The sequence below is a fragment of the Dermacentor variabilis genome, chromosome 9, assembly GCF_050947875.1.
Source record: "Dermacentor variabilis isolate Ectoservices chromosome 9, ASM5094787v1, whole genome shotgun sequence".
NCBI classification, from domain to species: Eukaryota; Metazoa; Arthropoda; class Arachnida; order Ixodida; family Ixodidae; genus Dermacentor; species Dermacentor variabilis.
Window position 1 is genome coordinate 94,420,024 of NC_134576.1, and position 23,372 is coordinate 94,443,395.

The 23,372-nt window shown below is 46.8% G+C and overlaps 1 protein-coding gene across 1 annotated transcript in view; it reads left to right on the forward strand.

Moving 5' to 3' along the window:
- The first annotated feature begins 3,071 nt into the window (after nt 1–3,071).
- LOC142557154 (complement receptor type 2-like) overlaps nt 3,072–23,372 on the forward strand; it is a 134,724-nt gene continuing 114,423 nt past the window's right edge. Inside the window, exon 1 of the mRNA XM_075668810.1 lies at nt 3,072–4,109. Within this exon, the coding sequence (XP_075524925.1) occupies nt 4,037–4,109 (73 nt within the window). The 5' untranslated portion in view covers nt 3,072–4,036. The remainder of the gene's footprint in view (nt 4,110–23,372) is intronic.

A 23,372-nucleotide genomic window follows, 5' to 3' on the forward strand; every position in this document is an offset into this window, starting at 1 on the left:
TCAATGAGTTGTCCACATACTACGACAGCACCCACAAATTCTAAAAAAAAGAAACTAATTTCAGTGCTCGATCGGAAAATATTTGGTAGGTTGGTGGCTCAATATGACTGGAAATGTTTTTTAGCAATAGTTCCTCCTACTGACCTATATGACAAGCTCGTAGAGGTGTTGCAGAGCTTAAAACAAAGTACCACGCGAACAACACATATCAAACAAAGTAACGTGGATAACAAGTGGATGTCGTCTGACATACTCGCTGCAATAAAAGAAATATATTTGCTTTGGGCCCGATGCAAACGCGCCCCGCATCGTTCAGACCTACGAGTCAAATTTAAACTGTTAAGAAATCAAGTTAATGCCATGATCCGCTCCGCAAAGCGAATTCATTTTCGAGACAAATTTAACGCTGATATTTATAGCAGCAAGAAAATACGATCATTGGAGGCGTTAATACGTCAGTTAACATAATTAATTATTTTCCTTCCATTTTATCTAACGGCAGACAGAATATTGCTGATGAGTTCAACAGCCACTTCTCTCGTGTAATTAGTAAAAGAAACTTACAGGAAAGTTTGTGCGCTATGCGTCACAGCATCAGCGAATCAGCATATGTGCCTTCAATATCTCGCACACATTATCTGTGTCTGCCCGCGATACAGTGCTGAGAGACAAGTGATGTGCAGGGTACTGGACAAGCTGGACAATCGTCCACTTTCAGAACTAAAAGCTTTAGGCCAATGCTCCGAAAGAACATCCGCGTTGAAGGCCTTATTCGCGCTATTAACGTTCTTGCGGTCTACGGGGCTTCACGACAGACTCTAAGAATGCCGCCCCCTACCGTTCTGTAGTGTACGCGCTTTGTTCGTGCTTGTCTCCCTTTCTTTCTATCTCCCCCTTCCACTCTGTTTCTCTTTTTATCCCTCTTAACCCTTCCCCCTGCGCAGGGTAGCCAACCGGAACTACCTCTGGTTAACCTCCCTGCCTTTCTCTGCATTATTTTCTCTCTCTCTCTAAGGAATAGCTAAGATCTAATATTTTCAGTTTAAGATTGAATAAGTATCCTGGAATTGACGGCATTTCCATTAATTACTTGCGTAGAACATATGAACACATCGAGGGGATTTGCTGGCACTACTCAATCGCATAACTCCAAATGGTGAAATTCCTGTAAAACTGAAAACAGCAACTGTTATTCCTCTTCTCAAAAGCGGTGCGCGCAATAAGACTGGAAATTATCGTTCGATTTAAATTCTACGTTCTATTGCTCAAATAGCAGGAAAACATTTATTATTAAGGATAACAAGCTTTCTGGACACCCACAACATTTTTTTTCTCCTGGTCAGTCAGGTTTCCAGCATGGGAAAAGCACTCAAACCCTTCTGGAAGATTTCTCTATTAAGTTCAATGTAGCGTTCGATAACAATAAAGTTGCATTGCTTGACTGTAGCATGGCTTTCGACAGTGTTCATCACGATTTGTTGATAAATAAGTTTTTCATGTTAGGATTTCGGGGTGCTATCTGGTCCATTGTTAAAAATTTCCTTCGGCATAGGCGTCAGCTTGTCTCAGTTGGGCACCTTCGTAGCGGATTCTCGATTATTAATAGTGGAGCTCCGCAGGGATCTATACTCCGTCCATTATTGCTTAATTTTTTTTTTTTTTTTTTTTGTAAATGACCTCCACAGCACGATGCCCGTTTCTCTATATGAATACGCCGATGACACGATGATATTCTGCCAACAGCTACTATGATGTGATTACTTCTTTAGAGTCTGCTGCCATAAAAGCTATGAACTGGTTTCGAAACAACCGAATTAATATAAAGGTACGTATCTAAGAAACAATTATTTGCTTCCATAATCCTTTGTTTGAAGAAATTAGCCCTTGAGTATCCTCTTGTTTTGCACTGTTCAGGGTGTTCATCTTGTTCTTGTAGACGTTTACAGTATTCACTTGTCGCAAAGTATCTGGGTTTCTATCTTGACAGCGACCTTTCTTGGAACACCCACCTTGCTTATGTATGCAAAAAACTTCGCGCTGTATCATGTCTACGGTACAATATAAGATATTACGGTCCCTTGTCGGTAAGGAAGATGACAACACACGCTTTAGGCTACAGCCTTCTGCGATATGGAATAACAATTTACGGTTACTGTGCTGTTCGCTGGCACAACAGCATAGATGCTATACTGCACTCCCTCTTAAGAACATATGATCTGAGCCTGAATGCTGACGCAGACCGCTTCAGAATACTTTCGATGCCGAATTTCAATTATAGTTTCATGCAAACGGTTGTTTTAAAACACTTCTAGTCTAGTGAATTCCTAGTTCCGTACGTTTCGTGCCTCCAGCACCTTCTGTACAAAAGTGAAATACCAGTCAAAGAGACTGCTAATCTGTTTCTTTGTTTACAGTTATTGCTTATGTTTGTACATGTGCAACCCTTCGTACCATGACAGCCTGATTGGTGTTTTTTTATGTAGTATCCTACGGTCGTTTTTGTTCACACGCACGGCTGTGTTTCTGTTTCATCATGGAAAATTTTTTAAAAATTTCACAGACACTGTATAAATATTTATGACTTTTTTCTTGTATGCTATACTCGAGCTCAATGCTTAATATTACTCTGTTAATGTGCCGTGTACGGTTTTGCTGCCTGCTAGGCTCTACCACTCAAGCCTTCAGTGGCTTTGGCAGCCCTGAAGAAATGTACTGTTGTTAGTGGCAATAAAGGTATTATTATTATTATTATTATTATTATTATTATTATTATTATTATTATTGTTATTATTATTATTATTATTATGTACACGTTCCTTGATCCCGTGCGGACACAGGTCGTTGCCACCGGACCTACGGTTTCGGAACAGGGAATATCCGATACTACGCTAGGGATTCTAGGGACAACCGGTGTGGAGACGGGGGGGAGGGGGAGGGGGATGAGAGCGCCGTCTTTCAAGCCGTTGCGTTTGGCTGCGCTGAACTCCTCGGTGCGAGGAGCCACGAGGAGGGTGCACACAACAAGAGGGAAAGAGAGAATTAAGAGAGAGGTTTGCCGGAGTGAGAGAGGAGGTGCGACGCGGCGAACACAAACGGACCGTCGCACGCGGTGCTTTTGGCGGCGGCGGCCGAGGAACGGTGCGGCAGTTGTGCGCTGGTCGCTGTCGAAGGTGAACCGCCAGCTGCGGTGCGGCAGCGGGCGCGTTTGTGAAGCCGAGGGTCGGTGGTGTGCCTCGTTGCCGCGTTTCGAAAGTCGGTGCGCGCGCTCCTCACGTGTGTTTCTTTCTGTGCCTCGTCGCTGCGGGATTTTCGTATTTCCGAAAAACGTCGTCGCTATGCCGTTATCCTCCGTTGGTGTGTTGTGCGCGTCGTGAGACGCAAGGTGACTGCTTCACCCGTGCCCCGTGTGGAGCGCGATGTAATCTTGCGAAGCTTCAAAAGTGTTTACTTTTGATACCTGATCTGCGAAAGTTGTTTCTCTTCCTATCTCTCTGAGAAGGTGCAGGGAGCGAATCCCAGGTTCACGAGAATAACCTCTAACGATGATCCCACAAGCATCGTAGGAACTTGGTTTTCGACACTGAGGATATACGAAACGGAAGCACCGACTTCACACTCGTGGAAGTCGTGCGTTCGTTTCAACGCACGCGTTAACGGAATCCAAGCTTCAAAGAATCAACGAAGGTGCTTCCGCGGACTGTGTAGGAAGTTGCCTTCGCCGCTGTTGATATACAAAACAGAAGAGTGCATTTCTTTTTTTTTTTTTTTTTTGCCCCGAGCGTCAGGAGACGAAAAGTGATGAAGAAAACTGCTTGTGGGTGAGGCGCTAAGGCAAAACTTGGCAATCGGCGTGTGTGCCCATTGTGCTGTGTGTGACCAAGTTTCTTTTTTTTTTATCTCCCTCTCTCTCGTGGTGTATGTGTTTGCGTTCTCGCTACACATTCGTTTGTGCGGTGCGAATGGAAACGGTTGCGTGAGCCCCTGCGAGTTGGGCTTCTCCCTCCGGGTTCTTTCTCGCTGTCCTCTTTTGAAGAAGATGGGGACGAAGAACTTTGTCGGATCTGCAGGATGGCTCGTCGTGCTCTTCCTCGGCGTCGTAGTCGCTACAGGTAAGCTTATCACAGAGCTCTTATATCAACGCTCGGCCACCCTTCCCTAGCTGTCAACGTTTTGTAGCTTGCTTTCCGCTCATCATAACGTAGACCTGCTACACACAAGAAGTACGCTAACCCACCTTAGGAACATATGCAAATCGCAATCAAAGTATTTAGCGTGTCTATAAGGTCTGTAAGCTGGCATTCGCAGGACGTGCTGGAAAACCGGGTCAGGTGGTTTACGCGAAAGGTTTTTATTTGCAGCGTATTGAATGATACGTACAGCGTCTCCAAGAATCCGCAATGAGCGGATAAGCTTGACGGATATTATCAAAAGCATTCCTCAACAGCTAACTCACTCATCGTGATGTAATAATTAGCATTCAACGTTTACTCGACGTGCCTTCGAGGAACTTACAACGTCTGCGTTCTGGTGCACGCACAAAGCGAAAGACGAAATCAAGAAGACGGGTTAATTCAACCGCTGTCATATACCGGGTATTTCAGCGAATCAAAAAAATTTAAAGATTGCCTGTGACAGATATAACAATTCTAGTTCATTAGCTCGTCTACTCTAAGAGGCGGGCATTACTAGCACAAAAAAGTGAAATGCATGATCGACTGATTAAGTTTTGAACTAATGATCTTATGGTCCACATTGCAATTTACAAATTCTAGCCGTGGAGTTTGCAAGGCAAATCAACTCGGAACGAATTATCAGGATGGCACCTGTTTCGAGACGTTAATTCCCGAAGTTTGCGGATAAATGCATTGGCGTTCCAGTTACTTTTGTGCTTCAATGCATAAAACGTCGTTTTGTTAAGAAAGTAACTGGAACGCCAATGTATTTCTCCGCAAAGTTCGGGAATTAATATCTCGAAACTGGTGTGGTCCTGAAAATTGGCTCCAAGTGGATCCGCCGTGCCAACTCCATGTCTAGAATTTGTAAATTGCAATATGGACCATAAGCTAATCAGTTGAAAACTTAATGAGTGAATTTTTGTTAATTAGTCGCTCATTCATTTCAGTTATTGATTTTTTTTTTGCAAGTAATGTCGGCCTCAACAAGCAGACCAGCTCATTAAGCAGAATTGGGCTATATGCCACGGGCAACCTTTAAGAATTTTTTAATGTGTTCGCCGAAACTCCCGGTACGTAGCACGCAAATCTAAAAAAAATTTTTGTTACGAACGTTCAGTATTACAAGGTGTTAAAAAAATAAACGCTGAGGCTGAGAATGGTCAGACCTTTAGAGAGAACACGCACGTAATCACCATCACCGGCAAAAAGATGCATAGTGCGACTCGGAAGCCTCAGGGCGCAATGTAAGCCCAGCGTTCCCAGATATGCGGTCAACGAAGCAATGGCCATCGTGGAAACGCGAAGAATTCGTCAGTGGCGAAAATGTATCTGCAGACAAGTTATCTTCGTTGCATGTACTTCAAATAAAAGAGAAGTCCGGACTACACTCTAAGAAAAATCCCGGGCAAAACGGGAGTAACTGCGCCGTTAGTCCTAAAAAGGGCGCTTTCGTCCCTCAAATGACTAACTGCATGAATGTGCGGGCCGTGTGCAAATTTCGGAGAGTAAGTGTTTAGTCCCTGCTCGGAAAGAGAGCAATGGGAGGACGAACGGCAACAGTTACTCCCCAGGCACTTCGCTGTTTTCGTCCGTGTCATGGAGCGATGCGGCGAAAACGGTATTGTCTATAAATCGTGCATGGTTCGAAGTTCGTGCATTGTCTATTGAACTACATGCAAAGCAGCACCTTGCCTCTTCGTGAGAAAATTACGTGAAACTTAAAACTGGAATGTGAAGAGGCATGCCCTTCGTGCGCACCCCATAAGTGAGCGATACACATTAAACGCGCAAGTCACTGATAGACGGCTAGATTTTCTTGGTCTATAGTACCTAAGTTCGTTCCGTTCCAAGGAGGTTGCGAACGGAAGCGATGTGTAGGTCAAACGGCACGCGCTAAGCGACAGAGAAATTGCCCTTCTCTGTCGTCTTCGGTGCCCCGTTTGAGCTCGCTACACGTATACATGGAGTAGTGCCTCAGTTTAAATCACCCTAAAAATACTCGGGCTGATTTCTTTTCGCAGTCGCTTATGGTTGCAAGTACACTCAACGTTAGACTCGGACTGCATAGCTTGCACAAAATACAGTCACTGTTATATTGCCGCACTTGCGTTGCCATGCTTAACCTTGTCGAAATAGCCCGTCTTGACGAGCAAGCGGCGTGGTGAAGTGGTTAGAGTTCCTGACTTGTGAGCGAGAGGACGTGAGTTCGAATCCTGCTGTCGGGCAGGTTTCTTTTTTTCAGCTCATTATTTTTTTATTAGGGTATAAATGCCTATTTTGATTAATTACACCTTTGCGAAGCATCGGAACGAATTACAGTTACTCCCTTGAGGACCATCGGGCAGGGGCAACTGTTAGTCCCCGAAGGAGTAAGCGCATGGGGAGTAACAGTTCATCCCACGTCAGTTCGTCCCCAAAAGGACTAATGGTTGTGGCAAATCAGTTAGTACCCAAAAGGACTAACCTCCCTACCCCTTTTAGTCCTTTTTTTCTTAGAGTGTATACGCCTCCTCTCGTTGCGTGTAGCTTTGTACGTGCGCACGTAAGCCGTGCCTTCGCTGACGCAACCGTACACGTTTCCCCGAGAAGTGTGCAGCGTTGTTCGTAGCCTTCACCCTTCGATAGACCTGCAAAGAAACTGGCGGCGCCTAATGGAGCTTGAAGTCTACTGTAACACACCGCGGAAAGCGCACAATGCAAGCAAGCGCCGGGTCGCGAGACCGCACAACACGCTTCGAAAGATCCGACTTCGGGAAAAAGGCGGAAGAACTCGGACTAGACGCGGAGCCTATCTTATTTTATTTATTTTGCAACAAACAATTCGATCCTCAACCTTCTCGATTTCACGTTCCGATTCCAAATCGCGCTTTCCATTTCTCCAATGTCCCAAGACCCTGCAATCGACCGACTGTATAATGACGTCTAGGACTGGTCATTTCGTAGCGCTCTGGTAGCGCTTACAAAGTCGTGTAACTTAGCATTCAAGGCTATACTATATAGTGCGAGGGTAAAATGCGCTTTGACGGCGGGGATCGGACTTGGCCGTTCGGGCCGGCTTCGTCTTGTAATGAATCTTTGTCGCTGCCTCTAAGTTAGGGGGAGTAGCCGGAGGCGCAGTGCTTCCAATATCTCCAGTTGGACTCCATTTAAACATACCTGCTAAGGAATACTGAATAGCGCCACCGCAGAACGCTTGGATACGACCGCTGCATATCGCGCACAGTGGTACAAGCCAATTGTCTGCGCCCTCCGGAATGCGTGTAGTACCTGCGGATTGTTCGCAAAACAATTTGGCTGTCCGACTCGGCTGTGAGAGAAACCAGTGTCACGATGTCGTTATACATACCGTAGCTTAATTATTGTACGATGATGTGGTCTTTTCGAAAAGGAAGAAAAATAGTCATTCTGTGCTGGAGTAAGTCACGGCAAATTTGCTTGCGATATAGAGTGGTGATTTATTTATGATTTATTGACTTATTCGTTTATTTCCAAAGTTTACGCCTACACGTTGCATGTAAGGTACACACGTTACTAATGAATTGCTGTGAAGCCCATTACTTCGGGAACTTAGCAGTAACTGAAACGCAAAATGAAGCCTAGTATTACGGACCAAAAGGTTACCCAGCAAGAAAACAACCAAAACTTACCATCTAACCCAGTAATACGGGTCCTTTCTAAAGCTTGTCGATGCACCAGTGACCTGTAGATACAGTTGCTCGGGGTAGTCGACACCATGCGAAAGCCGCGCTAACAAAAAGAAATAATAATTAATTGTTCATGGATCTATGCGCGGTTGTATAGAGCAGACTTCCGGATCCTGGCAGTCTGTATAGCCTCTGAGGAGGCTCGGGGCTCCCGTTCTTGATGTGTCCCGCAATTTTTTGCCACCGACTGTACTCATTTAACCCGCGCACTATAGAAGCAATGCGCCACACTGTGCTTATACGCCATGCATGCGCGAGCTATTCGCCGGACACGATACAGACTGCAAAGCGCAGCTCACCATGACCAACCTAATTGGGTCCATGGCAGGACAGAAGCCACTGCAAGAGATCTTCATTTACCGCAGACCTCCGTGGAACCTAACCCACCTATAAACATATCTGAAATATCCTGTTCTGGCCGTAACACCTTTACTTCTGATAGAGCGAGGGTTGTCTAACAGCGTAAGCTTAATGAGTGGCTACGAAACACGTCGTGTAGCGGACAGTTCCCGATTCGCTCCAACCGCGTGGTGATTTTTAACGCCGAAATGCAGCCGCCGTGGCTCGTAATCGTACCCGCTACCTCGCGGGCTGCAATAGTATGTCGCAGCCTACCTCGACGGCTCCCATCTATTTCTCTGCCGCGCCTTTTTGCCGCATTCTCTTATCTTGTCACTCTTATAAAGCGAAAGTTATCTGTTTTCTCGATTACCTACTGCAGCTCAGTTTGTACTAACCATTGACTGACAACTTATGGACTATATAGAGAGACGTACGAAGTCCAAAATAAATCCGATCTGTCGACGCTGGATCTATCAACAGCGCTTGTCGCGCCGGCAAAGTTTGCCGGCACGCCCCGCTCGCCATAACCTCGGTCGCCGACAGCTCGCGTCAGTGCTTAACAGTGCTTCAAAAGCAATTTGCGAAAACAATAAGCGCAGCAAGAAAACAACACGCGCCTGGCGCCCACGAACCAAAAATTCGCGCGCTATACCCTCTGTGCGCCCAGTAACCCAGTCCGGTCGCCGCCGCTCACGCAACACCCGAAGCAAGAAATAACAACGATATAAAAAAAAAAGGGCGGAGCAAATTAGTAGCACCACGTCTGAATGAACGAAAGGGGGCGAACCGGAGCGGCACAGCTAGCCGCATAAAGAAGCGAAGCGTATCGCGCGCGATCTATTCGAAGCAGCCAGAAATTGCGGCCACTGAGCAACCTTGAGCGAGAAAGAAAAGCGTAGAACAAGGCGAGAAAAGAAAAAAAAACAAAGAGTGCGTAGCAAAGCCGCTCTGCGGAGAGTTTGTTGACATTTTCCTTCCTGTTTCGATGTGTGTAACAGAGAAGCGTTGCGAGCTAAAGACGACCTCGTGCACACGCGAACGTTTGCAGTAACCGGAGAGGGGACTATACCAGACGGCGAAATAACGTCGAGGAAGTGATTACGCGGTCCATAGCCTCATCAAAACGGCCGTTATGGCGGGGGAGGGTAGCCTGCCTTACAGCCCTGAATACCACGGCACCGTCGTGTACCAAGCGCCTTTGCTCGACTCGGTTCCGACGCTATAAAACATGCTTCCTCGAAATATTTTCTGTTCGCCGTCTGCCCGATAAAAGCGATCCCTGAGCCGTTTAACTCGGCACGCCGGTTATCTGAGAAAACAGCGAAGAGAGCATCAACTACTGGTTAAGTTCGTAAGCAAACGCTGGAAACGTAGTTAAGTGTATGGCCATTCGTTTTCGCTTACGTTGCTACGAACGAAACCACTCTTCTGTCCTAGGATGCACGGTTCTCCGTTGCTCCTATTGCTAAGAAAGCACCAAAGTTTGCAAGTAGGAGACGGCGTATTCGGAAGAGGAAATGACGCGGTTATTACTTGCCCATATTGTCTCAGCGTTGTGGCATGCGACTTCAGCTTTTCTCTATTGTTTCAAAAACTCTGCAGAAAAATATAATTTCGACAAATCACCACACGAACTTGGCGAGTCACAATGAAAGCACAATACCACCACAATTATACAATACCACCATCTACCAACCGTATACATTTCTCTCTCTTTCTCTCACTGTTTATGTGCACTATGTACGGAGCACTTGTTCTCAGTTCATGCGCTCTATTTGACAACTTTGCCGAGTTTCTGAACGTTGGTATCAACATTCAATAGTACACGTAGCGACACGAAAGCATATAAGAAACTAGCCAAAACAGCAGCCATGTCATATAATCAAAGCTACGCTTCTTGGATGCGTCACTTGCGGTTTCATTTCATGCCACGCTTTTTTTTTCGTTTTTTTTTTCTTTCTTCAGCGGGCGCACAGTTACACATAACAATCCCAGGCCAGATAAAAAGGGCCATAAGGGACGCCGAGCGGTGCGTCTAGGACTAAACTGTACTTCCTGTTGTCTAGTAGTTCACTCTTACGGCGCAATCAGTTTATGTAAAGTTACACGAACGCTCTAGCCAGAAATTGCGCCTGAATGAATCGAAACCCAGAAAAAACAATTATTGGGGTTTAACGACAAGTGCACAGGTGAACTAGTACACAGTGCGAATCGTAATGCGCACATCGCGCTTTGTAGCTTGAGATTGTACGAGAGTAGACGAGAAACTAACAGCACGAAAAGAATACGAATGTGACGACGTTTTGCTGACAGACGCACAAAATCTGACTAGACGGCCAAAATTTGGAGGACGCTTAAGAGGAAGCTTTAGCTCGGGCCCAACTCCGACGCGGCCTATCCAAATACATGTAAAAGGCAAAAACGTTTTTCTGAGATAAGCCCTAGACCTATTTTAATGAAGGTTGTTGCATTTGAGAGAGAAAGTTAAATTCTAGTGACTTTTGGAAGCGGAATTTTGATTTAGGCCCTGAATTTCGTTACAAGAATTTACAAAAATTCAAAAGTTTGAAAAAAATCGAAGCACGAAGTTTGCAAATTCCTAGCTCTGCATCAAGAGCAAATATCGCGGTTCTGTAAAAGGCATCCATTACATCATTGAAAGCGGACAAATTCGATATGTCATTTTATATCTTACGTGAATTTGTTACGTTGTTTACAAGGGTTCTGCAAAAGCTGTATTTCCATATTACTAATATTTTTTTTTAGATTCATGTGCAACAAATGGATTTTGTCCGCTTTAGATGCACTACTATATGCAATTCGAAGAATTGTATTATCGTTTTTCGTTACTGAGTTAAAGCGTTGTAAACTCGATAATTTCGTTTCTTGAAAAGTTTTGATTTTTGCGAATTTTCCATAAAAAATTGAGGACCTAAATAAAAAATTCAAGACCGACAGTCAGTCGATTCTAAGTTTTTCTTCGAAATGCAACAAACTTCGTCAAGCTTGGGTCAGTGGTTGCCGAGTAATACGAATGATCCTTTTATGTGTATTTAGACAGGAGCACCCGGGCTAAAGCTTCCTCTTAAGCTTAATAATATAATAATATTTGGGGTTTTACGTGCCAAAACCACTTTCTGATTATGAGGCACGCCGTAGTGGAGGACTCCGGAAATTTTGACCACCTGGGGTTCTTTAACGTGCACCTAAATCTAAGCACACGGGTGTTTTCGCATTTCGCCCCCATCGAAATGCGGCCGCCGTGGCCGGGATTCGATCCCGCGACCTCGTGCTCAGCAGCCCAACACCATAGCCACTGAGCAACCACGGCGGGTTCCTCTTAAGCTTCGCCTTTAAGAATGGAACGCGATACCCGGAAATTACAGCTTATGTAAGCGTAACGTTTAGCGGGAGACGTTGGCGGCGAACGCTATGCAAGAAGGCGAGCTTTCTGGTAGAAACGCGGCCTCTAGCGTGGGTCGATCTCCTGTTATTCTTACGCGCTTCTAATATTTCAGTCCGAGAAGAGCTAACATAAAGGATATGCGGTATCGGCGTTTTTTTTTTTCATTACATTTGTCTGTGGGCTGCCGTTCTCGAAATTCCGAGGAATGACTTTGTAAAGAATGCGAGACAAGGTATGAGCAACTCTGGTGGTAGAACAGTATCGTAGAACAGTATCACGCGTTGGGTACGCGTGATAAGTAATTTGGTTATGAATTTTTTTCGCTTAACGCAGGACGCGGGATGACGTCACCGGACTTTCTGCGACACAGGACCATATCGCTATGACGTCAAAACCACAGCCCAACCTTAGTGTCTGCGTCGCCTAAACATGTGACCATTCGAACACGTTGAGAGAGAAGTGGTTCTTTATGAAGAAGGGAAAGGTTGCTACTGTGTTCTGTAGCCCTTGTAGGTGCGCGGATCAGCTCCAAGAAAAAAAAAAAGAAATGCTGATGGAAGTGAGTGTAATACTCTGTCCCCTGTCCCCTCGGCTTAAAATTGGCCAAGATTGCCGTCGAATCGTGCTTCCTAAATGGCTGAAGAAAATAGCATCTCTTTCTTTCCGTGACACTACCTCTTTCTCTTTTGTAAATATTTGTTTAAATGACTTGTGGGATACCCAAAACTGTACTCTGCTTGCGAATATTTGTTTATGTTTTCGCTTTGGTGTAGCAGAGGTATTAACGTAGATACCTCCAGACACTTGTGCCTGTCGGGGCCTTCCACAGTACAGCTTGGAACTTTGGAACTCACGAAGGATGACATTTGATTGATATTTATCCCATGCGCGCCATCAATAGTGCTGTAAAATGTTATGCCAATCGCCTCTCCATGTGTCGAGTCAATTCCTGTGAGCCGTATTACCCTTAAATGCGTCAGCATTAAAGGGGTTCGATCCCGGGGTTCGATCCTGCGACCTCGTGCTTAGCAATCCAACACCAACGACGCGAACTGTGTAGTACTTTCCACGCGGCACCAGCGATTACGCTAGAACCTTCAACGAGTCATGTATAAAAGCCGACGCGCTTGACCCGCTGATCGAATTTTCGACGAGCCGGAAACGGCGAGCGGAGACACGCGCCGAGTAACGGCACCTTCGAGGATGACGTAGGCCCTCGTCGGGGCGCGCGAGCGCCCAACGGCAGGCATAAATAAAGTTTCTCCAATCCAATCCAATCGACGATCGCCGGCTCTGCTACATGTCTGTCTCGAATTCTTTGACTCAGTATATCACGAAATGAAAACACCTATAGAGCCACGCTCAACTTTCGCATTGGGGAGTATCGTAATCGTCGGTAATCTTTTTCGTTCACTACTTACTCTATTACATATTGTTTTTGCCCACCACAGTATTATTTTCAAGATTTACAAATGAACAATGAATTCGTTTTACTCGCTCATTCATACGTTATCCTCCAGTCTCCGCAGCGTGCCCTACTGAGTTCTTTACAATTGTTCTGTAATACTGAGTACTGCAATACTGTGTATACATATTATATAGCATTACGAAGCATTTAATACTGAGTTCTGTAATAAATAAGGTCGCAAGGAACCTTGAAAGCGCGGTTCCTGCTAACTAGTGCGATTAAGCCTTCGGTGACGTCACGCTATCCACCGAGTCAAAGGAGGGTAGTTTCGTAAACGCATCTACCAATAACTCTCGTATAAGCAGGAGGAGAGGGGTCGAGTGGAGGAGGCAGGAGGTGAGTCGAGGCAGGAGGAGAGATGTCGAGGTGAAATTTCGTTGATATAGAGTAGACGCTGTTCATATACTAATGAGATTTAAAAAATATAGACTAATCAAATCGAACATGTTTTTTTCAATTATCAAAGTTTTAAGGAAACGTGCAGTGCGTTGAGGTATCCTTGCGAGCGTCTAAAGCTTGGCCCGTGGCCTTGACGCTGTTCTTAACTTATTCTTATTAGGACTATTCCTAGATGCGATAACTTTATCTTTTTTATTCACCCCGACTTTCACGCCTTCGTCTTTCGCAAGCTCTCGTGAGCGAGCGAAAGCGCAGTTCCGGGATTCGTTCGCTCTAAAGCTTATTTCTCGCGTGTTTCTGAAACTTAACGTCACTCAACAGCGCGTTATGGTACATCCAGGACGATGTTATTTAATTTCCACCTGTAGACAATTTTCGGCAGTAAGGACACCACACAGACATTAACGACGTTTGAGAAGATAACAGATGTGTCTTTCAAATGTCATCGCCCTTAGGAAAAAATAAAAGTAAGTTTTGAAACATTGTGAAGTTTAGAATGAAAGCTGATTTTTCTTTTGCAAGCGCATCAATCATGGCTGTTTATTTGATACTCAGCGCCACAACGTTAAAAAGACGGACCGCTGTCGCGTGAACGCTGACGTCATTCAAGTTCTAAAATCTCTGAAGTTCCAAATCCACAACTTTCACACGAGAGGGGCGATGATCGGGAGTTCCGGATTAATTTTAACTAACTGCTGTTCTTTAACGTGAGCGCAAGGTTGGCCCCATTCGCATTCTTGCTCTTCGCCTCCATCGATATGCGGCCGCCGCAGTCGTGAGTCGAACGAGCGACCTCGTGCCCAACGTTTAAACGCCCTATATAGTTACCAAGCAACATGGGTGGGTCTGATCCTTTCATTACCAAATGTCATATCGAAACTTCCCGGTAAGGACATTTACGCCTGCTATCCGCGAGAAAAGCGACAGCAACTTTGAACGTGTTTTGGCGCTTTATACAGCCATAACGGTGCTGTTGTTTGTCGCGAAACAGGACTTGAAATTTTCTTTGTAGTGTAAAAACCACGCCTATGAAGTACACTCGATTATCTTCTTCGCCGTGTCACTGTGCCCCACTAACAGCTTCGACAGATGCCAACGACACGATCAGCGTGTGGAACGACCGGTATACGAGGAAGGGAAGGGGGACGCGCATTTGAAATGCAAGGCGGGGGCGTTTGTATGCGCAAGCACTCGCGAATTGCCGGTGAATGTGGACATATACTCGAGGAAGCCGAGAGAAAGAGAGAGAGAGAATGGGAAAGGAGGAGCCGTCAAGAAAGAAACCAAGCCGTAGCCGTGCAATCTAGAGCAGCTCCTCCGACAGCATCCCCGACACGACCGACAGCGTCGTCGCTCGTGGAAAGAACTAGACGCGGCCACATTGCTGACGAAGAGACGTCATGAAGAGACACACTTCGCCTTCCTCTTCTTCTCGTTTGTACCCTACCTGCAGGAAGGTTAGCTGGAGGAACGTGTACTAGAGTGTGCACTCGTGGAAAGAAAAGAAGAAAAACGAGAAGAAGCAGAGGGGAGGGGGGGGGGGATGCTAAGTGGGATGTGTGGAGGAAGGAGGCTTTTGGCAGCGGACACGTGCCTCCTCCGCCCGCCGTGCCGCTCTGAAGAGAGAGGGACGAGAGGCAATTCCGCATGGCGTGAGCGCCGAGGCGCGCTGCGTGAGCCCGGCTGCTCGGTGCGTCGTGCTACCTCGCCGCCTCCAAAGCGGGACAAGACGCGGTTGCACGGCGACGCCGTCGGAGAGTGCACTACCGCCTCGCTGTTGTTCGTTGAATCGCGTTTTCCTCGGTCTGTTTCTTCCTCTTTCTCTCTTCTTTTGCTGGTTTTCTTTTGCGCGCGCGCGTGTGATTGCTTCTGGGAGCGCACCCCGGTGTGTTCGCTGCGGAACACACCGTATATTCGTGGCCCGTGCGGCGGAACATTGGGACCCTTTGGCGCGATGACGCAGGTTCGAATCCCGCGCGCTGGTGCAGCGTCAGTTGGCAGGTTTCAGTCCAGCAGTAGTAGTTGTTGTTGTTGTATAGTAGTAGTGCTAGTAGTAGTAGGATGAGGAGCAGGAGGAGTAGCCGCACAGTAAGTTAGGGTTTTAATGGCTCAGAATCCACTGTAGCATTAACGGTACACGGCCAAGCTTATGTGATATTGTGAAACTGTGATATCGCACTTGGCTATGTACGGTGTCAAAGCTCTGTTACCTGTAAGTAGTGAAACTGTTTTTCATTGCCGTCATGAATGTAGTATATCGAGTCAGAATTCACAGTCCAACGACACGGAGCAGCCCCCGGGTCGCTCTTCTCCTCCAATCTCTCCACACCAACTACTATACAAGAGAACAGAGTACCCGTAAGATGGTGTGGGGTTCACTGTATCTGTCCCACTTGGTAACTGCCGTATTACACTGTGTCATCGGCATTTGTTTGCTTTTCGCATGTTATGTGAACTTCTTAAATATACTCGCTGCCTATGGATTCCCGTTACGTCTGTATCTTCCCCTTTCCCGCTAGTCCGCGAAGGCCTGTGCAAATAAATGAATATTCTAATGCGCGAGAAATAATACAGTAAGCAAGCAGTGTACTGAGATTCGTAAGGCCATATCCACATCGCAGGAAAACGAGCAAGCGCGTCATGGTATTGACTATTATTATTATTATTATTATTATTATTATTATTATTATTATTATTATTATTATTATTATTATTATTATTATTATTATTATTATTATTATTATTATTATTATTATTATTATTATTATTATGTTGGAACACTCACTGCACCGACTATACTCTCACCACCGGCTAACGGTTTTCGTGTACCCAAGAAGGAAGAGACAACTTCATATTTTGATGTCACGCGCACGTGAGTCACATGTATGTACGGCCTCGCTCGATCAGATTTCGGTCAGTGGAGCCGCATTCCGCTATCGGGCGAAAATGCAGCGACGCCCAAACGCGCGCGAGATGCCTCGATGCGCGCCAGCGGAGCGTCCCGAGGCTCAAGTTCGTCCAAAGTGCCGGAGCCTGCTGGAAAAAAACAAGCACGAATGCGTGAATAAACCAGCGCTCTCGTGTGTACATATAGATGATTGAAATCACGTGGTCTGCTCGAAACGTAGAGGAAGACGTGCATGCTCTCTTTTACTAGTAATGCGTAGAATAGGTAACCGATGGCTTGTCAGAGTAGTAGAATATGGTACCAAGGCAGAGGAAACGTAGTCGGAGATGGTCTGAAGCTTACGAACTTTGCAGGGGCGCGTATACGGCAAGCTCACCTAGCGCAGAACCAACGTAACCGGAGAATATACCGTGACCTCTTTGTCCCATTCAGTGCACTTAAACGGACTAATTATTATCATTGCTGTGGTTGCACACATTTTGGACCGCACAGGGCGGCAAAGAGAATCGATATGCGTTGTTTTCGGCCGTTTCTTTTTTTTTTCGTTCGAACATCAGAACCGACATTCAGATTGTTTTGTCTTCGCATTCTCTGTGGGGGATGCAAACGATTACTTGCCTCGCTGTCGAAGTTCAGCACGCAGCAAGATGAAACACGGGCAGAGTGAACAAGCAAGCGTTTGTGTCTTTGTTCCTTCCGTCTGTGTAAATCGTCTTTCGGGCGCGCTGCAGCGCAACATTCAATCAATGCCGACTCGTCCAGCTTACAGTGCTACTGAGGAACTTGCCACTGACACAGCTAAATCAATCATTTTATACAAACGCCAGCTGATTTGCGCGTTCTCACTCGTGCTCGTATTATGGATGTGTGGGTAGGCGTACGGCGGTGCTCTGGATGCGACAAGGTGAAGTTCGTGAAGCGGCCATTGGAGAGCGATTCGTTCACGGAAGAAAGGTTTCGCAAAGGTGAACACGCGACGGGCATTCATCACTGTAGTCGCACGAAACAGCCGAACCAACGTCTCTTCACCTGCTCCCATTCGAGGTCTCTTCCTGAAACTGCTGTCACGTCACTCGCGAGTAGACAGGACGGGCCTTACGTCACTTACCGGCACACCTATTGCTTCCACACCCTCGGTGGTTATTCAAACGGCACGCGCGGGGTTTCCGACATCGCGTCGGTACCGCGAGAGGTCACGGATGACGTATAGCGTCATCTGCCGCAGCACCACCGTTCACGGGTCTCGCCGCGTTTTACGACGTACGACGACGACCACTAACGACGGCAGCCCGACGGTGCCACGGCGCTTGCCGCAACGGCAGCTGACACGGGCCGTTCCACACGACCAAGCGAGCCGTCCGGCACGAGTCAAGTGTACGCACACGACGATGCCCGGTGTGTGTTTCGGCGAGTGGAAAGGAGGAGGCGGTTCCTTGACGGAGAGCTTAACGCGCGCTGCTTGACCTTGCGGCGTCTGACTCCTCCGGTCTACCCTCCGCCCGCCGCCGCCGCCGCCAAACCAGCCACGCGGCGTCGTCAGCGGCAGCTGTGTTGGTGTGCTGACGCATAAATGTGGGGCACTGTGCTCGTGGCGCGAGTTCCCGTTGGACGACGCTTCGCCGTTCGGGCGACTCCAGTGCGGCGCTGTAGGTGTGACGATTGCGGAGCTGTAGGAGAGCATATATATCAAACTCGACAATAGTGGTGCGTTAAGAGTTAGCAGCCTACTAGACGTGTTCCGCATTGAGTGCAGGTGACGCTTACAATCGGGGAGGGCAGCGGTGCTCAGCGGCACTGCCACGAGGCACGTGCATTCTTGTAGACCCGCTCCTTTATACTGGCTGAAACCTAGGTTGTAGCGTCCGCTCTCACAACGCCTTATTGTGAACCGCGCTGCAACATAGAATCGCATAGAGTGCTAGTTTCCCGTAGGTGTTTGGTGACAAACGTTAAAAAAAATTATGAAGAACAAACCTCGGTTGCTACGCAAGAATGCGCGTGTAGCATGCTTTCGGAGGTGGTTATTTATGGCAGTATACTGCACGATATGTTATGTTCGGCCGACCCCTTTTCACCTTACCCGAACGCAGAAGCTGGGAGGGCGGGGCTTCGCCACACGTTTTATTGCACCAAGTAGTCCGGCATATATGTTGACAGCGCTGTTGATTTCTTGAAACATATGCTGCGTCAGCGTAGCTTCAACCTGCGACAGTTTCGCATTTTCCAGAACACGGAAAAGAAATACACAAAAATAGGTCAAATTTAACACTCTGTGATGTATCTTGTTTTATTTTGCTGTTGTAAATAATATATTTATGTTTTCTCTGCCGCAGCTTAAACTAACGCGGATGAGAATGTGGGACTACTTTCAGGAGAGCTTTTACTTGTATGCGCTCTGCCTCCGTATCTTTGCCTGCAGTGCCACAGAAAGGTGTTCGCAAGTATAGCTCTCCATAGGGAAGAATTCGAGAATGGTCCCGTTACCGCCACGCCACCATGCGGTACCACCGGTACCACTGCACGGTTGTACCGTTCCACCGCGCGGTTTTATGTCGCCGTGTCAGAATGCACTATATTCGAGATCGGCCCACGAAAACGGAGGAGCACCGACGAGAAGTCGCCGTTAGTTCCCAAAGAAAGCTAGATGCTTTAAAGAAAATTGGAAACGCAAGTTCGAACAGCCCGATCAATGGCGCTGTACGTTGCCGTTGAATGACTGTGTTGATACGCTCTACGCCCCGCTTAGTCTCAACGCACGGTGGAATGCGGTAAAGGCGATTTCAATCCCTCCCTCCTTGTTGCTCCTTTCGAAGACAACTGACGGTCACGTTCTTGCCCGAACCTGCACTTGGCCGCTCGATTGAGCCGCAGACAATAATGCCGTACATTGTGCAGCAGACACTGCACGAACAGATCGTTGCCATCCTCCCCCCACGCCCCCTTTCTTTTGAATGAACAAGCACATGTCCATCATAAGCGAAAGTGTAACATTTAAATGGGACAGGCATCGTAGCAAGACCGTGCGAATGCACTGATACGACAAATGCGCCACAAGACGGTTTTGCTCTTAAGTGAACTTACCTAAAAAAAGAAAAGAAAAAAGAAGGGGGGATTGCATATTTATTTATTTTGAACATACTCCAGCCCAGAAAGATTTATTGCAGGAGTGGGTACAAGTCTAAAGTACACAAAAAATAAACATGCTGATGAAAATGCAATCAGAAACTATATAATATTTTTTTTTATTTATTAAGCTCCACTCTGCCAGCTAGTGCGGCAGCCTACGTGTTATGTAGCAGTCGCAAGTTGTCTGTAGAATATATGTAAGGCGTATTCCGTTTCCAAATAAACCCAGTTGCGAATCTGCACTCGCTTGTTACGTTTGTGCCTTTCCGGTTCGTCATGTCAGGCAGCTTCATATCACAGAAAACTCCAACAAAAACAAACTACCTTAATTCGGCCGCAGAACACGGCAGGCAATGTTTTCACGCAGAACCATAAGGCCGAATTAGGGCAACAGAATACAAGAGGAAATGTCGCTACATGCCCCTGTTAAGACTTTAAGAAGCAGCAAAAAGAAGAAACTACCGCAAAAAAAAGAACGTCTTAGTTGAGAAAGCAAAAAAAGCTCGCAACGCCCGACCAGTGTAGTTCCTGTCTCCGTGCGCTGAACTGTCTTTCTCAGTCGCAGGCAGAGCGTGAGCGGTGTGACCCAGTAAGTCACGCCTTCCTCTCTAGAAACGCGCACGACCTCTGCGAAAAGGAAAAGAAAAACACAACAGAACCGGAAGTGGGTTTCCAACGTCACAGCCGGTTGGATGCGCGATGCTAGATGGCCATAAGCTTCCTGTCGCTGACGTCACGCGCACCATCGGTCCCGGAGCGCGTGGTCTGACGCGGTGGGCGTGACCGCGTGTTGCGTTTTCGCGGCGGAAACACGAAAAAAAAAAAACACAACCTGCCATGAGTCAGGCAGTGTCTGAGAAACTAGGTGTCCTACGTAGAAGAACAGCCTCGCAGGCGACACGGAGGCGGTAACTATGGAGCAAATTAAATGGACTAATCTTCCGCGACTGCTCAGAATGCGGAGATGCAAACGAACCAACTGCTTGCGACGACCAAGCCTTCAGCGGTGAAAAGAAGGGCTACGGCAGGAACGTTGTCGCAAGCTTCTACGATGTATCCAGGCCATCAAGCAACCTACACGTGTCTTGCAGAGAGATATGAAAGAGAGGAAAGGCGGGGAGATTAAACAAGACGCACGCCCGGTTTGCTACCCTGCACCAGGGGAGACGGGACGCAGAGAGGAAAAGAGAGACAGAAGGGGAGAGAAACGGGGCGTTTTATAGTTCCACAGAACAGACAAATTTGGGGAGAAACTAGACGAAAGTCGAGACATTCGCACAAGCGCTCACCGTTTTTGTCCCGAGTTTATGCGCTATAAGCCCTGGATGAAGGCGTATCGAGGCCGAACCTAAACCCTTGCAAAGTAACTGAGAGTTGTACGTGCTCCTAAATTTGCATATCAAGTTTATAAGCGGTCGCAGGGACCGGTCGACTTGAGCTATGCGGCGTCGCAAAGCTTTCGTTGCTCTCTGCACCGGCGACGCGTACGGCTTTAGAACGTTTGCTGAAGCAAAGCGCTGAAATACATCTTTCAATTGCGAGGAAACTGTTAGGAATCGCGCAATAGAAATATTGGTTCAAAATGCATCCGCAGTAAGAAATACCCGTGGCTCGGCGCAATGGTAACAATGTCAAAGGTAACGTGCACTGATGAAGTGCTATGTTCCGCCACACACCTTTCGTGTGAGTTTTGTTTATTTTATTTTTATTACTGTTCTCTTCGCGTTTTTTTCCTGTGCCTTTAGACAAGGCTTTTCTTTTCTCTTCTGCATTAATCGGTTGCCTAATTGCGATAATTCCTCTAACCTTCTGCGAGGCTAACTCCACCTTAATTTGTTTTCCTTTCAGCAACGCAGTCAATAGAAAAACAGGGATTGTTATTTTTCCAATACGAGATGGTCCGGAAGCTATTGCCCACCTCAAAGTCGTCTTGATATAACCGACACTAATCTTGATCAGCGGAGGCAGTAATCACGACTGATGCTGCATAATAATCGAAAGTTATAGTAACAAACCGTGATAAAGCATTCATGCACAAAACAAAGTTTCCTCTGGTGTGGCTCCCGCGTAATGGCGAAGTTTCCGCATAAAGCAACGGATGCCTGCAAGAACTGCAGCCAAAGGGAGCGTATATCTCTGCGAAAGTTTAGTAACAGAGAGTTACATTCGGCCTCATTTACATAAGTGTGAAACAAGTCTCTGCCCCCTGCAGCGTGACATTTCAAGGGACGCATAACTCAAGTGCATGCGAGATTACTGGCGTAATACTTCATCTACAGTGAAGGTCACCTCAAGCTTTTCTTGAAGGACGGCGGCTTAATGTGTGACATTGCGCCGTTGTATACGCACTTTCCTGGCAACCGTTACATTGCCCGAGTTATCCAAAAAAAAAAAACGCTTTCGCGGTTTTTCTTGTTCCTGTTCTTGAGCATTTCTGCACTGAAATAGGGAATCGAAACTGCTGGAAAGTGGGCTGTAGCCGCCCGAGCGCCCACTTTGAGTAGCGAGAAATAGGAATCGATTGCGCGAAAGTACCTAGCCGTGAGCGATAGAAGATAACGTTGGTTAGCTTTGCCGTTTGGCAGAAACGTCGGTCTAGGGGCAGGGTGTCCTGGCCCTGATATGGCGAGCGCGTCGCGAATTTCAGGGACAGAACGCTTAATACTGAAGCCTGACGCGCCGGTAAAGCATTCAGAAAGAGGTGAATTGAATGCGAGGTTTTAAGCTGTGGTATAACGTTCCGCACCCCGGGGGACGGGGGGGGGCACGACTCTTGCTTTTCGTGCGGCAGCTTTTAATAGTCCAGTCCCTCCTACCACTGCGCCGTCGATCACCGTGTAGTAATTATCGTGTTGTCCTCTTGAGGATAAGTTCTTCCGCCGTGAGCTCAATATGCACACCCACTTCGTGTGGCGAATCCGCCGCCATCGCAGTCATTGAGTTCGGAGCTGAAGTAACTGCTGAAGTCTGAATGTTTTCGTTTTGCTTGCATTTTAACATTTTACATTGCTAAGTTTCGTATTTCGTTCCCTATGATACACTAAATAATAGGGGGGGGGGGGGAGGCAGCTAAGTAGTGACGCTCCTTTGGGTAGAGCGGTATCGTTCTCAGAAAACAAAAAAAGGAGGTAATTAAAAAGCAACAGAAGCTTCGACGCGCCACTAATCGTGAAAACCAATTTCGCTTTGGAAGTGCCGAACTACGTTACTGTCCATAATTTATTTATCTGTTCCGTATCGCTCGATGACATGCGTAGTCATCGAAAACGCGGTTTCTGACGCTTGTTTGGGCACATTTACTCCGTAAGCTCCCTTAATCGCGTCGACAACGAATGGGCATTATGTCATCGGCCTTTAAGTTCATCGTCATGAAAAAGCACCATTAATTTGATGCCGTTAAACAGTCAAGCACGTGTTTGCCGTAGCGATTAGCAATTTTCCAAGGTGTTTGCAGTGCCTTTTCTCGTAGCGTAAATCAAGCGGTTGGAAAACAACAACTGCATGGCCCAAATGCCGTAAGATGAACGGCAGATATCTTGTTTGGGCTGTCAAAAAAAAAAAATGTCTCGCTTAGAGTAAATCGCGCTTGCACACACTTAAGTGATAGAAATGGCCCTGTTCTTCATACGCTTACTGCTTACTGCGACATCCAAATAGAGCACATTTGGTTTAAATAGTTATCCAATTGACCAGAAATTGAGCAGCATTTACCCTAAGCTATAGCTAAGGCGATGTGATGCATTGATGTCGATTACGCTTTAATTACTGCGGTAATTAATTACGCGAGCTCCCGCAAACGTACTTTGTATTATGAGGAAGCAACAGCGCGCGGGGGGGGGGGTGG